This window comes from Cololabis saira, chromosome 20 (assembly GCF_033807715.1).
Source record: "Cololabis saira isolate AMF1-May2022 chromosome 20, fColSai1.1, whole genome shotgun sequence".
Taxonomy (NCBI): domain Eukaryota; kingdom Metazoa; phylum Chordata; class Actinopteri; order Beloniformes; family Belonidae; genus Cololabis; species Cololabis saira.
The window spans coordinates 36,488,707-36,505,209 of record NC_084606.1 but is presented as its reverse complement, the minus strand read 5'-3'; the positions used below and the strand labels follow the sequence as shown (position 1 = coordinate 36,505,209).

General features: G+C 43.9%; 1 protein-coding gene across 10 annotated transcripts in view; it reads right to left on the bottom strand.

The window, feature by feature from the left end:
* Positions 1 to 2,379: 2,379 nt before the first annotated feature.
* ablim2 (actin binding LIM protein family, member 2) overlaps positions 2,380 to 16,503 on the bottom strand; it is a 153,648-nt gene continuing 139,524 nt past the window's right edge. For 2 of the 10 annotated variants that reach the window (XM_061709472.1, XM_061709474.1), the window contains one exon: positions 11,438 to 11,751. In XM_061709472.1, coding sequence (XP_061565456.1) covers positions 11,641 to 11,751 — 111 coding nt within the window. In that variant the 3' untranslated portion in view covers positions 11,438 to 11,640. Of the gene's footprint in view, positions 2,867 to 7,514; positions 7,596 to 7,703; positions 7,712 to 11,436; positions 11,752 to 16,503 lie in introns of those variants that run through there. The other 8 variants (XM_061709469.1, XM_061709478.1, XM_061709475.1 and 5 more) reach the window with 6 other exon arrangements.

Below are 16,503 nucleotides of genomic sequence, written 5' to 3'. Positions count from 1 at the left end.
GGAACAACCAGATCCACCAGGAGCTCTGTCACTTCATAGCTGCTCGCAGCTCCCAGCTGACAAAAAAAGCTCTCATTTTTTAACTTGATATTGATGAGGCATTGTGACACCGTGGCTGACATGAAACTCCAGCTTCCTACCCCCTGCAGGGCCGACACCTTGGAACTGGCTTCAACAAAGACTTGAACCACGGGAATGCCATATGAAGAAGTTCCTGACTGACTGATATGTTAATACCAACTCATTTGGCCACAGACTTGAATCACGAGAACACCCTATGGAGTAATTTACAACTTAGTGACAGTCATGCCAAATGCCCGATAACGGCATTTGGCCACAGATCACATCTGACTGTAAATTTGCTTTTTGTCTCTCACTTGGCTTGTTTATTCCTGCCTTTTGTGCTTTGAACTTACTGTATAAAAAGTGATCTGGGTGTTGAAAAGAAACGAGGGCAAGTCGAGTCGAGTCGGGCCGAGTAGTTACTAGTGGAAAAGCTCCATAAACGACCTCCTGTAACCGCTCCCACCGGTTCAGCAAACCCTTAGCTACATCTAATTTCACAGTCGGGAAATTGCGCTGTAGTTTATGTTCTCAGTATTTCATCAAATCCCGACGCAACAAAAGCAGCAAATATCTGTGATTACCGTTGACATTTCGACTCTATCCATGATTCTACGACGGAAACAGCACACGGAGGCGTATGTTACAGAGTCTACTTTACGTGTTTGCTGCCATCTAGTGGCCACTCCGTCGCCCCGACCGTAATGACAGCGCAATTTCTCCAAGGATCTCTCACAGACTTCAGTGTTGCTCCCACAAGGAGAAGAGCTGCTTCTCTCGCTCTAAAAAGATTTGATTTGGAGTCTCACGTGGCCTCAGAAGCAACTATTATCACTTTCTTTTGGTTATCTTTATTAGAGCCGCACCTCACAGCATCCTCGGGTAAACGTGATCCTTTCCAGAAGTCTAAAATAGCTTATAAAAATAAATGTTTTCTTGATGTGGCGATGCTTTCGACGCCTTTGCCCTCTGACCGCCTGTGACCTCCTACCGCGTCGTCGCCGCCTTCCAGCTCCCGCTTCGTTGACCCGGAAGAGACTTTTATCATTTCAGAGCATGCATCAAAACTAAGCCAAGCCTCACGCTGAAAAGAACAAACACTAAAGTGCGTGATAAGTTGGTTGTCAACAGTTTCAGAAGCTGAGAGGGAGATGAAGTCGGGGTCCTTCATTGTCTTTGGCCTTGACATGCTGGAAGGGTTATACGAGTCTACGGCGTCCTCAGGCCCTCAATGTCACGCCGAGGCGGGAAAAGGACCTGCTTTTACGATGTTAGCAGTCACTTAGGGCAGGGGAGAGGGGCGCGGCGAGCGAGAAAAAGGCAGCAAACCGATGATATGTTGACGCCGAGATGAGCGAAGAGAAGGCAGACTTGAGACGGAGGCAGACGGGTCAAGACCGGCAAAAGTTGCACATCAAAACGATCAGAGCCACAAAGACCTGGAGGAGGGGCCTGTGCAGGGATTAGAAAAAATGTATGGGTTTACAGAAGCGTCGCGGTGGGGGAGGGGGAGGAGCGTAGACACAGGCCATGCAAACCATAGACATATAAACGTAGACGCCCCATCCAGCGCTGAGCCGTACGGCATCGTCGCCGCCATATTGGTTGTTCAAGACTGCGCTGTAAACTAATACAAGTAAATGGACTTATTTTCATAAAGCGCCTTTCTACAAAGAAATGTACGTTTTACGTCTCATTTATTCATTCACACACGCACTAATATACTTGGGAAACAGTTAGGCACCAAATATAATATATTTAATTTTCTCAGATGGCAAAAATAAGAACTTTATTGATCCCACATAGGAGTAATTCATGTTTTATCAGCTATAGAGAACAAGGTAGTGCCGAAAAACAATATATATCCCCCTTCACAAAAATAGACATATTTTTTCATCAACAAAACAAATTAAAAAAATTTCAAATAACAAAATAACATATTTGAACCATTTTTCAGACAATAAAATAACATTTGAACCATTTTTCAGACAAGAAAATGTAAGGTAAGGTATACAAATGTATAATATGTTTTGTTGATTAGAAAATATGTTTCTCTATGTTTCTTATTTTTGTGAGGGGGGATATATATATTGTTTTTCGGCACTACCTTGTTCTCTATAGCTGATATAACATGAATTACTCCTATGTGGGATCAATAAAGTTCTTATTTTTGCCATCTGAGAAAATGTAATATATTATATTTGGTGCCTAACTGTAGTGCGTGTGTGAATGAATAAATGAGACGTAAAACGTACATTTCTTTGTAGAAAGGCGCTTTATGAAAATAAGTCCATTTACTTGTATTAGTTTGCAGTGCAGTCTTGCCACATCCAATATGGCGGTGACGTTGACGTATCGCAGCAGCGGGCAAGACCACTCGATGCGGCGTCTACGTAAATATGTCTATGATGCAAACGCAGCTCCTCGTCCTCTTCTGGAGGCTCAAACGCTCGGACCTCGTTGCATACGAAGAGCTACAGACGGCGCCCCCGGCGATGTCCAGACGTCCCCGCTCGGACCTCGGACCTCGCCTCTCCGCCGCTTTGCAGGCAAACAGCGTTTCACGGGGTGGAAAGTCTGGGTGTCGCGGCATAAACTGATCTCAGGTGGGTTGGTTTTTCTGTTTTGGGCTTTCCTTCCAGATTCGTGGCTGAGACGTTGCAGCCATTTCTTTCCCAAAGCCCCTCAACTAAAAAAGGCGCGCCCTCTTCTTGAGATCGTTCTTCTTCCAGAGAGCCAGGCGGTCGAACTGCTCCAGGGTCATCCCAAACACCTGGTGGAAGTCTCCGGGAGAGAGGTGTCTCTGGAAAACACAACACAAACACTGGAGTTAGCGGTTACACTAACACACTCATAGGAACACAATTAACCCTGGTGCTGTCACAGGGTCAAGGGAGGAAGGAAGGAAGGAAGGAAGGAAGGAAGGAAGGAAGGGAGGGAGGGAGGGAGGGAGGGAGGGAGGGAGGGAGGGAGGGAGGAAGGAAGGAAGGAAGGAAGGAAGGAAGGAAGGAAGGAAGGAAGAATGAAAAGAAGGAAGGAAGGAAGGAAGAATGAAAAGAAGGAAGGGAGGAAAGAAGGAAGGAAGGAAGGAAGGAAGGAAGGAAGGAAGGAAGGAAGGAAGGGAGGGAGGGAGGGAGGAAGGAAGGAAGGAAGGGAGGGAGGGAGGGAGGGAGGGAGGAAGGAAGGAAGGAAGGAAGGAAGGAAGGAAGGAAGGAAGGAAGGAAGGAAGGAAGGAAGGAAGGAAGGAAGGAAGGAAGGGAGGAAGGAAGGAAGGAAGGAAGAATGAAAAGAAGGAAGGAAGGAAGGAAGAATGAAAAGAAGGAAGGGAGGAAAGAAGGAAGGAAGGGAGAAAAGAAGGAAGGAAGGGAGAAAAGAAGGAAGGGAGGAAAGAAGGGAGGAAAGAAGGAAGGAAGGGACAAAAGTAGGGAGAAAAGAAGGAAGGAAGGAAGGAAGGAAGGAAGGAAGGAAGGAAGAAAGAATGAAAAGAAGGAAGGAAGGAAAGAAGGGAGGAAAGAAGGAAGGAAGGGAGAAAAGAAGGAAGGAAGGGAAAAAAGAAGGAAGAAAGGAAATAAGGGAGGAAAGAAGGAAGGAAGGAAGGAAGAATGAAAAGAAGGAAGGAAGGAAAGAAGGAAGGAAGGGAGAAAAGAAGGAAGGAAGGAAGGAAGGAAGGAAGGAACGAAAGGAAGGAAGGAAGGAAGGAAGGAAGGAAGGAAAAAGGAAGGAAGGAAGGAAGGAAGGAAGGGAGGAAGGAAGGAAGAATGAAAAGAAGGAAGGAAGGAAGAATGAAAAGAAGGAAGGGAGGAAAGAAGGAAGGAAGGGAGAAAAGAAGGAAGGGAGGAAAGAAGGGAGGAAAGAAGGAAGGAAGGAAGGAAGAAAGAATGAAAAGAAGGAAGGAAGGAAAGCAGGGAGGAAAGAAGGAAGGAAGGGAGAAAAGAAGGAAGGAAGGGAAAAAAGAAGGAAGGAAGGAAATAAGGGAGGAAAGAAGGAAGGAAGGAAGGAAGAATGAAAAGAAGGAAGGAAGGAAAGAAGGAAGGAAGGGAGAAAAGAAGGAAGGAAGGAAGAATGAAAAGAAGGAAGGAAGGAAAGAAGGGAGAAAAGAAGGAAGGAAGGGAGAAAAGAAGGAAGGAAGGAAGGAAGGAAGGAAGGAAGGAAGGAAGGAAGGAAGGAAGGAAGGAAGGAAGGAAGGAAGGAAGGAAGGAAGGAAGGAAGGAAGGAAGGAAGGAAGGAAGGAAGGAAGGAAGGAAGGAAGGAAGGAAGGAAGGAAGGAAGGAAGGAAGGAAGGAACAGGAGAATTAGGTCATTTTGACCCAAAGACAGTACAAGGGTTAAGACAGAAAAGTGACCTTAAGCTCTTACACTGCAAAAAATCGAAATCTTAACAAGAATATTTGTCTTATTTCTAGTTAAAATGTCTAATTTTTAGTCAAAAAAAATCTCATTACACTTAAAACAAGACTCATCACTGGAAAAAACAACAATTTTCACCTGTTTCAAGTAGATTTTCACTTGAAATAAGTAGAAAAATCTGCCAGTGGAACAACATTTTTTTGCTTGTAATGAGAAGATAAATCTTGTCCCACTGGCAGATTTTTCTCCAGGCCACTGATTGGTCGGGGGGTTGGAGTCAGACGTCTGAGTCAAGATGTGACATCATTTCAAGAGCGACTCGCGGCTTCTTGTTCATTTTTTTCAAAGAACAATCGCGTTGTTTTAAATTTATATCAAATTCTAATATAACAAATTCCACAGAACAAGCAGCAGATATATCAACTCATCCATGTTCTCCGTCTTTGGCGCATTTACTTCTTTGTTTGTGTCGCACAATCGAGTACGTCACAGCAGCTTTGCTGCAACCCGCCTACTTCTGATCCGGGTATTGAAAAGAAACGAGGGCAAGGCGAGTCGGGCTGAGTAGGTACTAGTGGAAAAGCGCCAACTGTCTGCTCGTCCATCTGTCCTTTGTCTGGCCAGTGAGGACCTGCTGGTTATCACCCAGCATGATGTTCACCGTGTCCCTGAAGGATTCATCCTTGTCTCCTCCTGTCCTGCCGGCACAGCCGCCGGGAAACCAGACAAGCCCCTGAAAATGGGATTTCTTTGGCGTATTCAGACACTTCTGATTTCTGGGGTGACAGAGATCGTAGATGAAACTCTGCAACATCCCCTGCTCTCCATACTGTCCAACCAGGCTAGCCACCCGTCCCTTGAAATACGGAATTGTTACATAATTGGGAATTAAAAGTTGCGTTCCGAATTGGTTCAATACGGAACGCAGTTTATTCCGTATTTCACAATTGTCCCATGCACGTCTGTCACACTCATGAACAACGAACTAACAATAATGAACAAAATAAAGGACAGGATATATTAAAGACAGCAACATATGTTGGTGCGCTCTCTGTCATTTATTGATGTCTTAATCTACAGATGAAGGTTGGAAAATTAGAATATATTGCAAAACTTAATTCGTTTCAGTAAATTCAACTAAAGGTGAAACAAATATATTATTTCCCACTACATTCAAAGTGAGATATTTCAAGCCTTTATTTGTTATAATTTTGGTGATTATGGCTCACAGTTTATGAAAACCCCAAATAAAAATCTAAAAAAATTAGAATGTTTTAAGAAATCAATAAACATTTTGATCAAAATTGTAACAAATAAAGGCTTAGAATATCCTGCTTTGAATGTAATGAGACTATGTAATATATTAGTTTCACCTTTTAAGTTGAATTATTGAAATAAATTAACTTTTACGCCATATTCTAATTTTCCGACCTTCACCTGTAGCTATATTTACATTTACTATAGGAGCAGAGGATATTTCAGTTGCTAGTATGGTTGTCTGTCTGTACAGTCATGCAAGTCCAATGCTATTAAAGCACTTTAAACTTTAAATCAAAGCTTTTTGCTTTTTCATATAAAATAAATACATTTCTAAGCAGTTTAAAAGTTTTGGGGAAGTCCCTTTTTTTGCTGCCTGCGCTGCTGAAATCGGGGCGTCCCTTATTTCTATTTCTGAAAGTTGGCAACCCTATGTCCAACAGAGGCAGGAATGTGTGATGACGGACTTCCTCTCGGGAGCAGAACCATTCGGAGGCTTTGATGCGGCACCTGCTCTGCTGACAGAATAATGACGGGGGAACGGGGCGACAGGCGCACACTTGTTCCCTAGTTCGATCCATTCGCACCCTGTGAAGCTCATTCGTCTCTCTTTGCCAAACCCCCTTCGGCCACATGAGTTACTTCCTGTCAGTTCTCAAAACAAGCGCGTTTCCAGGTCTGGAGCAGACGCTGGATCCCTGCCTACAGCTCAACCCTGAAGAGCAGAGATGTTCAAACACCCCAGTCAATTATAATCACCTAACTGACATCCAACATCATGACCCAACCCAACCTCATGAGAGAGAGGTGCCTGGCATCAGGATCTGACAGAATCACATCTGTCAACCTCTCCCAACCCTGCAGGGGCCACAGTTCAGTGGTTCTCTCTCTTCCTTACCTGCGCTGGTAGATAAAGGTTTGTGGACAGAGAAAGAGGCATCTCATGGCGCTTTTCCACTAGTACCTACTCAGCCCGACTCCACTCCACTCGGTTTGGTTCTTTTCCACTAGGGGTCTAACGTGCCGAGTAGATACTTTTCTGTAACTATTCCGCCGAGGTTCTAAGCTGCTGAGTCGGCTGTATCTGACATCATCACACTACAGGCCACCGATTGGTCGGGGGGTTGGAGTCAGACGTCTGAGTCAGGAGGAGGAAATCAGAAAAGAGACTCTGACGGATTCTTGTTCATTTTATTCGACTGGCAACGGCAGCAAAAGTCTGTTTCATGATCCAACTCTGAGGTGCAGATGTTCATAAACCTGGTGCTGAGGAGAGAATTATCAAAGGGATGTTCTAAAATCCTACACTGTTGAGGGACATTAAAGTACTCTGGAACTCAGCAGAAGTTGTCCCCGTGTTTATCCTACTCACAACCCGAAAAAGGTTTAATTTAATAAGGTAAGGCTTAACTCTACACCAGCCTTACATAAGTAAAAGTTCAGAGCTCAAAACCCTCTAAGAGTCCCGTGATCGGGACCAAAACGGGACTAGTTTCTTCTGAGCGGAGGAAGATTTTGGTCCGCGGGTCGAGGCGCGGTCGGCACCAATACGCTGCGCGTTACTAGTCAACACAATAGATTAATATTAATAATCCAATATCACGATACACTTGTCACCTCCAAGACACGTATCGTGACGTTTTTGTATCGCGAAATTTCGTGCCACGATATATTGTTACACCCCTACTAGGTATGTCCCGATACTTTTTTGGCCGATACCGATGTTTTGAAAATGACGTGATCGGGCCCAATCATGGATCGGGTGGCCGATCGATCGGGACTACACGACTGTGGCCAGACGGGGGAAGCAGCGGAGCAGGAGACGGCAGACGGAGGTCAGAACTCACCTCCAATCTGGTGCGGTCCACGTCTCTGGGAAGCTTCACTTTCACTCTGTGCGTCACAGCCAGCACTTCATACGGGTAGATCTGGATCAGAGGAGCACCGAGCTCATCAGTCAAGACAATTAAAGAACCACGGCTCAATAACCGCGCAGAATATTGGAGCTTATTTGTAAGATATGAACAGACTCTTACCTTGTACTCTGAGGAGAGAAAGAAAGAAAGAAACAAAGTTAAGCTCATGTAACATGGAGTTTAACTGGAATAGCAGACCTGTTATTACAGCAAGAGTAAAAGAGCTCGAAGAAAAATATTACTGGAAGAGAATCTCCTCCAAAATATTGGGTTTCAAAGGTATCAGAAAACATTATAAACCAGAGGAATACGCACTAATGTCAATTCATTTTTGTCCAGTCTAAACTGAACCCTATCAAATCAAATCAAATCAAATCAAACTTTATTTATATAGCAACGTTCATGCATTGAATGCAGCACAAAGTGCTTTACATAAAAACAATACACAAACATAAAACTTATTAAGCTAAACTTATTAAGCTACACTGGAGCTAAAAGCTAAAAGAAAGCAGGATAAGATGAAGGCTATGAAGTTAAAATACACACTAAAAAAGTATAGAAGTGCAACATAAAATCCTAAGAGTAGGTCTAAAGAGCAAAAAATTTGAAAATGAGAGAATAAAACAATATAATGTATAAAATAGACCATAAATAACGACTAACCCTAAGCTAATGTCAGTCCACACTGAACTGTAAACCCCACCAGGATGCCAGAAAGTACACGCTACAATAAAGAGCAGCGATTTGACCAAAATATGTCCTCATGAGGAAGCAAGAACAATTAAAGCTGCAAGCAGCGATGAACGGGCCCTCGCACTCACGGCCACCGCCCCCCATAAGTATCAGAAATGACACCACCCACGACTTCCTATGTCAAACCATTCAAAAGTTATGGCAGAGAAAAGTATTCTAGGGGGCGCTGTTGAGCCGTTAGGCCACGCCCATTAATGCAAACCATGAAATATCAAATTTATCACCAGGCCTGGCTTGCGTGCAAAATTTGGTGCCTTTTGGGGAACTATCAAATATGGACCAATCAGATGAAGGGGGGGCGCGCTTTTTGGCGTCTAGCGTCGCCATGGTAACGCTTTTGAAAGAGAAAAGTAATGCGCGTCGTCGCAGGATGGAGACGCACATTTTGATGTATAACACACCTGGGTGCACGTTACAGTTCAGGCCGTATTAACTGTCGAAGGAATGGCATAAATTGCGCCAAAATTATGCGATTAATTCAAAATTTTCAAAATGGCCGACTTCCTGTTTGGTTTCGGCCATGGCGCCAAGAGACTTTTCTTTAAGTTGTGCCATGATACAGGTGTGTACCGATTTTCGTGCATGTACGTCAAACCGTATTGTGGGGCTTGAGGCACAAAGTTTTCTAGGGGGTGCTGTTGAGCCATTTTGCCACGCCCATTAATGCAAACCATGAAATATCAAATTCTCCGCCAGGTATGGCTTGCGTGCAAAATTTGGTGACTTTTGGGGCATGTTTAGGGGGCAAAAAGGCCCTCATTTCGTCAGAAGAATAAAGAATAAGGAAAACTTCCTACAGATACAATAGGGCCACTGTAAGTGCTCGGGCCCTAATAAAAACAACACACATAAGTTGTATTCTTGTTGGGACATTGTCTTTGCACTTCTTCCATTTGTTTTGTACAGATCCCAACCCTAACTTAACCTGATCTCCACTCACATCCCGGCCCCAACCCCCAAATGACCTTCTTCCTCATATTACTGGGCTTTGGTCTCCACAGGGATTGTTGGTCCTAACAAGGTCAGTGATTACTCCAAAACATGTCTTCGTGGGGTAAGAAAAACAAGAAACACACACACAATGATGGGGTTATGGGGTTGGAATCCCGTCGAGCCGCTCCTTGCCCCGTACGGCCGGGACTGTACACACATGCACTAGTAAACACGGCGTGATAATCCTGCAGCTGGAGGGATGACATCACTCCTCTGCACCGGTACCTCCAGTAAGTGATCTGCAGCCAGAGCAGCGGGGCTCCACATGCCAGCTCGCAGCCCAACGGAACGGAATCGGAGATTATTACCAGACCTTAGATCCTCCCGTCAAGCTACAATGATACGATCCCTGATACACGTTGTGAGGGACGGAACATGGAAGCTTTGGCAACAGCAGACCTGCAACTTAACCTCACAATATGTCGGGACACCAGTGTGAGAAAAGTTTCCTTCATCTTGCAGTGTAAAGGCGCATTTCCACTAGTACCTACTCAGCCCGACTCAACTCTCCTTGGTTTGCTTCTTTTCCACTAGAGGTCTATCGTGCCGAGTAGATACTTTTCTGTAACTATTCTGCCGAGGTTCTAAGCTGCTGAGTCGGCTGTATCTGACATCATCACACTACAGGAAATATTGCAAGCCTTTTATTATTTTAATATTGCTGATTATGGTTTACAGTTTAAGATTAAGATTCCCAGAATATTCTAATTTTTTGAGATAGGATATTTGAGTTTTATTAAGCACATCACTTACGCCACATCCGTCGTCATGGCGACAGCAAACAACATGGTTAAATACTCGAATTTACGTTAAATACTAGAAAACACAGTTTAATACTCGCCGTCAAAATACTGTTAAAAATCATAAAAACACCATTAAAACACTGTTAAAACAGCGTTAAAAACATGCTTTTACAAACTGACGGTAACAAACAGTAACTTGCGCATCAAAAACTCAGAATTTAGCCACTATAATAAAGAATAATATATACATAATAATAATGTAATAATCCGTGTATATATCACGACAACGGATCCCATTGACTTCGCATAGTACAATATCCGTGGTGCTCACACGGAATTATACCATTTCCGTGTTGGTGCCACGGAAAATAGTGGTGAGAGGTCGTGGGCATTTCACGGATTTTTGTGAGATCAGGTTGGTCACAGCAGCTTCGCTCCAACCTCCTACTTCTCTAGATGCTTATTTGTTATGGAAAAGAAACTTGGCCGAGTCGAGGCGAGCCGAGTAGGTACTAGTGGAAAAGTGCCATAAAACTGAGTTTTAAACTGAGCATATTCCACAATAATCTGGGAGTCCTTGGAAGCCACGGTGAGGAGAGAGCACTTTGGGTTTAACTTGTATTTGAGAGTGACAAGAATCGAGCCCTGTGGAACTCCAGGGCTCTGTTTTACGTAACATATAGCCTACTATACTATTCCATACTATTACCCAGGTTTGGTCTCTGCACAGATTTGAGCTTTTTCTGCCCAGACACTTTCAGGCAGACAAAAGTGGAGGTAAATATCAATAATCCATCAATAAAACAGAGTTACAGAAGGTTCAATTCTCCTTGAACAAAGAGCTGGAGACGCGGCTTGAACTGCATGTACCGTACTATATTTAGTAATGGCTTCTTTTTTTAACCCTTGTGCTGTCTTTGGGTCAAGGAAGGAGGAAGGGAAGAAGGGAGGAAGAAAAGAAGGAAGGAAGGAAGGAAGGAAGGAAGGAAGGAAGGAAGGAAGGAAGGAAGGAAGGAAGGAAGGAAGGGAGAAAAGAAGGAAGGAAGGGAAAAAGGAAGGAAGAAAAGAAGGAAGGAAGGGAAAAAAGGAAGGAAGAGAGAAAAGAAGGAAGGAAGGAAGAAAGAAAAGAAGGAAGGGAGAAAAGTAGGAAGGAATGAAGGAAGGAAGGCTGGAAAAAAGGAAGGAAGGGAGGAAAGAAGAAAGGAAGGGAGAAAAGAAGGAAGGAAGGAAAGAAGAGAGGAAAGAAGGAAGGAAGGGAAAAAGAAGGAAGGAAATAAGGGAGGAAAGAAGGAAGGAAGGGAAAAAAGAACGAAGGAAGGGAGGAAATGAGAAAACAAGTAAAGCATGTACGAGGGGAGAAAAGAAGGAAGGAGGGGAGAAAAGAGGAAGGAAGGAAGGGAGGAAAGAAGGAAGGAAGGGAAAAAAGAAGGAAGGAAGGGAGAATAGAAAGAAGGAAAGGAGTAAAGAAGGAAGGAAGGGAGAAAAGAGGAAGGGAGAAGGAAGGAGAGAGCAGGAGGAAAGAAGGAACAGGACAATGAGGTCATTTTGACCCAAAGACAGTACCAGGGTTAAAAACGTATCAAAAAGGAGGTAAAGCTGCAGATAAAACGCCTCTCACCTCTCATGCCTCCCCAGCTCTGGGAGTCTGGGTCCACGTCGTCCTCCACCATATCAGCCGCCTGCAGGAACACACACATTACACACACGCTGTCAGAACGTTGTTCACATGTTCTGTGTTTCGCTGCCAAGAACAAACGCTGCTGGTCTCTGTCAACGTCGGGGATCGTCTCAGAGGCCGCGCTTTATACCTCTGCCCTTGATTTGTTCACATTCCTCAAAGACCGGCGGGGGTGGAAATGACATATTCCTCTGATGCAACTTTGTTTGGATACACTGCAAAAACTCCAAATCTTACCAGGAATATTGGTCTTATTTCTAGTTAACCCTTGTGCTGTCTTTGGGTCAAGGAAGGAGGAAGGGAAGAAGGGAGGAAAGAAGGAAGAAAAGAAGGAAAGAAGGAAGAAAGGAAAAAAAGTTGAAAGGCATGGTGAAAAGAAGGAATGGAGGATGGGAGAAAAGGAAGGGAGAAAAGATGAAAGGGAGAAAAGAAGGAAAGAAGGAAGGGAGAAAAGAAGGGAGTAAGGAAGGAAGGAAGGAAGGAAGGGAGGAAGGAAGGAAGGAAGGGAGGGAGGGAGAGAGGGAGGGAGGAAGGAAGGAAGGGCAAAAAGAAGGAAGGGAGAAAAGAAGGGAGTAAGGAACGAAGGAAGGAAGGAAGGAAGGGAGGGAGGGAGGAAGGAAGGAAAGAGCAGGAGGAAGGAAGGAAGGAAGGAAGGAAGGAAGGAAGGAAGGAAGGAAGGGAGGGAGGGAGGAAGGAAGGAAAGAGCAGGAGGAAGGAAGGAAGGAAGGAAGGAAGGAAGGAAGGAAGGAAGGAAGGAAGGAAGGAAGGAAGGAAGGGAGGGAGGGAGGAAGGAAGGAAAGAGCAGGAGGAAGGAAGGAAGGAAGGAAGGAAGGAAGGAAGGAAGGAAGGAAGGAAGGAAGGAAGGAAGGAAGGAAGGAAGGAAGGAAGGAAGGAAGGAAGGAAGGAAAGAAAGAGCAGGAGGAAAGAAGGAACAGGAGAATTAGGTCATTTTGACCCAAAGACAGTACAAGGGTTAAAATGTCTAATTTTTAGTCAAAAAATCCCATTACACTTAAAGGTATAGTTTGCAATCCTATTCAAAAACATTTATTGTTATCCTGGGTGAAATGGTCCTTCCATCCTGAGAGTAGCCAGTGAATAATGTGAATAATGTGTTCAGAAAAAGGAAAGAAAAACATCCGACCTCTCTGAAAGCTTTAATCCTGTAAAAACTCTAACCAATCCGTTTCATTCGGTCCGAATGAAACGGATTGGTCCAGGACCAGAGGCTTGGCAGGGGGGAAAGAACCAATCAAATGCCTTCATGCCGCCCACGCCCCCCTCTGTCCCATGCGCGCACTCGCTTCCAGCCCCCCATGTCCACATCCCACGGGTCCTCCTGGGCTCACAGTGTCCCAGTGTAACCCCCCTCCCTCCCCTCTGCCACGGACCCCAGTATGTAGTTATTATGTAGTTATTTCCAGAGCGGCTCGGTCCCGCTGTGTGTGAGAGCGGGGAGCAGAGCCGTCGGTCCGGGCTGCTGCTGCAGGACTCTCCGCCCAGCAGCACCCCGCGGGGACACGTGCAGCCGCAATGAAGAGCCCCAGCAGCTCCGGCTCGGAAGCAGTATGGGGGTCCGTGGGGATGGAGGCGTCTCCATCCCGGCGAGAGTGGAGAGTGGAGAGCGGGTTGCGGTGCGCTGCACCAGGCTGCACCACGCTCTAGAGCCACGCTCTAGAGCCACGGCTACGGCGTAGGCTACGGCGTAGGCTACGGCGTAGGCTACGGCGTAGGCTACGGCGTAGGCTACGGCGTAGGCTACGGCGTAGGCTACGGCGTAGGCTACGGCCTACGCCTACGCCTACGCCTACGCATAGAGCCTGCAGCGCACCGCCACCCGCTCTCCACTCTCGCCGGCATGGAGACGCCGGTGGGCAGGATGCACGTTTGGGTGGGCACAGCTCACCCCTGCCCCCCCCCCCTAAAACCGGCCTCACTTACAGGTGAATGAGACATGGGGTAGTTTTGTTGAAAATGTGCTGTCCAAAATTTCCTGGAAAACTCGACTCCTGCAAATGCGCGTTCCCCAAAGTTTGTGGGGGCGTGGCTTTGGACGGAGCGCTGACGGGAGGGGGAGGAGGGGGCGGGGCTTAGAGGAGGTGCCACTTTCAAATCTTGCTAGCTCTCAAACATTGCAGACAATAACTTTAAAAACAAGAGTATCACCAGAAAAATAACTTATTTGACAATTTTCACCTTTTTCAAGTAAATTTTCACTTGAAATAAGTAGAAAAATCTGCCAGTGGGACAAGATTTATCTCCTCATTATAAGCAAAACAATCTTGTTCCAATGGCAGATTTCTACTTATTTTAAGTGAAAATCTACTTGAAACAGGTGAAAATTGTTGTTTTTCCAGTGATGAGTCTTGTTTTAAGTGTAATGAGATTTTTTTGACTAAAAATGAGACATTTTAAATAGAAATAAGACACAAATTCTTGTTAAGATTTTGAGTTTTTGCAGTGTACTACCCTTACTTTTTAACAACTTGTGCTTTTTATATTTTTTACCTCTTTTCTTATCATTTTATTTCATTTTATTTGTCATTTACTGTTTAATTGTGCTACACAAATAAACTTGAATCCTGAATCCACCACGTCAACAGCACCATGTAATAATGTCAGCAAGTGAAGAAACAGTTTTAATCTGCAGCGCGCCGTGATTCCAGTGTGGTTCATGAGCTTTCATTTCCTCCTGCGTTCAGCTTTGTTTTCTTGTCCTCAGTTCATCAACAAACATGGAGGGAGAGCCGCACATCACACCAGGCTCTGATAGACTAAATACTGAGGCCTTCCTCGGTGGAGCGGAAGATATTGACTGACTTGTGTAATTTGATCGCATCATCTGAAGGGGAGAAACTCAGGGAGGTTGACTTTTACGATGGATGAAAACATTTACACGCTCTTAAATGATAGTCTTAGGTTTCCTGTGTTGGTAAGTGAGGAGAGGGTGAACTGCTGATCAATGAAGCTGCCACCATCCCTCCAACGCCACCATCCAGGACGTTGGGGAGATGCTGACACCAGCTGGGAAAAGTGGAGATTGCACTGAACTGAAAGCTGAAATCTCTAGAACCTTCAACCTGATAAAATCCCCAAACGTCTCTGTCTGGTAGGGCTGTTCAATTAATCGATTTTAAATCGTAATCGCGATTATGTAATTAGAACGATGTTAAAACGTGAAAATCGTAAAATCGATTTTTCACTTTTTTTTTTTTTTTTTTTACCTTGTCTGCACACATATTAATGATTGATACCATATTAATGATTGATGGAAATACCTCTCAATACGTGCGACAAGTGCCCCATCGGAGAGGCTCTTTAGTGTAGGAGGGGGCGTTGGAGCCATGGTGATATACTAACATGCCACCGGTAGACCAGCTCGTGTTCCTTGCAAAAAACTTGCAAATGTGAATAGCAAATGTAATGACTGACATTACACACCTCTACCTCCTTCATGGGTTGCATTATTATTTAGCATGCAAAGACCCAGTTTAGTTTAATTAGAAAATGTCTTGTTTTATTTAATTGGAAATATAACTTACTGTATGTTTGCAAGTGCTGATTTGCTGATTTTTTTTTTCAGAGATAAAACTTTATATTTTATTATATTTTTTTATTTTATTTTTCAACTTATTTTACAGAGTTTTGCACTTTATTCATTCATTTTTGGTTTAATAAGAGCAAAGTTTGCACTTAAAGCCCAATGGGGCAAATGTTCAATAAAAAAACAGCATATTTGAAATCATTTCTTTGCCTTTTGTCAATTCAAAATTCAATTCACAAAATAATCGTAATCGTAATCGTAATCGAAAATCGGATTTTGGGAGAAAAAAATCGAGATTTTATTTTTGGGCAAAATCGAACAGCCCTACTGTCTGGCATTGCTTTCAAAGCCTTATGCTGGATTCAAACTGAAAGCGTCAGAAATCTCCTGTGGCGGCTCGGGACGCCTGCATCACTGCTAGACAAAGCCGGTCCACACCCCCAACCGCCACCCACTCCCTCCGCTCTGGAAATCAAAACCTGCTCCAAACCAAAAAGACAGAGATGTATCCTAAAACTGTGGAAATGTGATTCAGCCTCCAAGTTTGAGGCTTGGTTGAGGGAACTCATAAGTGTTTTACATGTTGAAAGACTGAGACTTTAACTATCTGGCAATGTTCTGAAGTTCTCCAGGATATGGAACCCAGTACTAGAGCATATTAAGACCAATGATGCCCTTCTCTTTTCCTACCCTGCTGGTGAACTTTTTTGATAGGTTGGTCTGTAGTGCAGTGGAACTGGTGACACCGTTGTAATTATTTTCTGCCCCCTCCTTAGTTTAATTTAATTTATGTATATAAATAATTTTTTTTTCCATTTTTATTTATTTTTTGGTTTTTGTTTATTTTGTTTGATTAATAAAAAAAAAAAATCTGCTCTGTTTTTCTGAATTAACAAGTTAATTATCTCAGAATTCCGAGAAAAGTTTTAATGAAAAAAAAAAAATCTGCTCTGTTTTTCTGAATTAACAAGATAATTATCTCAGAAAAGTATTTAAGTGGAGTGGATTATTTTTTTTTTCATTAAAATTTTTCTCGGAATTCTGAGATAATTAACTTGTTAATTCAGAAAAACAGATTTTTTTTTTCTCAAGTGAACGCAATAGCTTCTGTACGTTATAAATAAAATGCATTATTATCATTATTATTATCTAGGTGAAACGATGAAACCAGAGAGGACGACTTCCCCTCACCAGTTAAAGTCCTTTTGG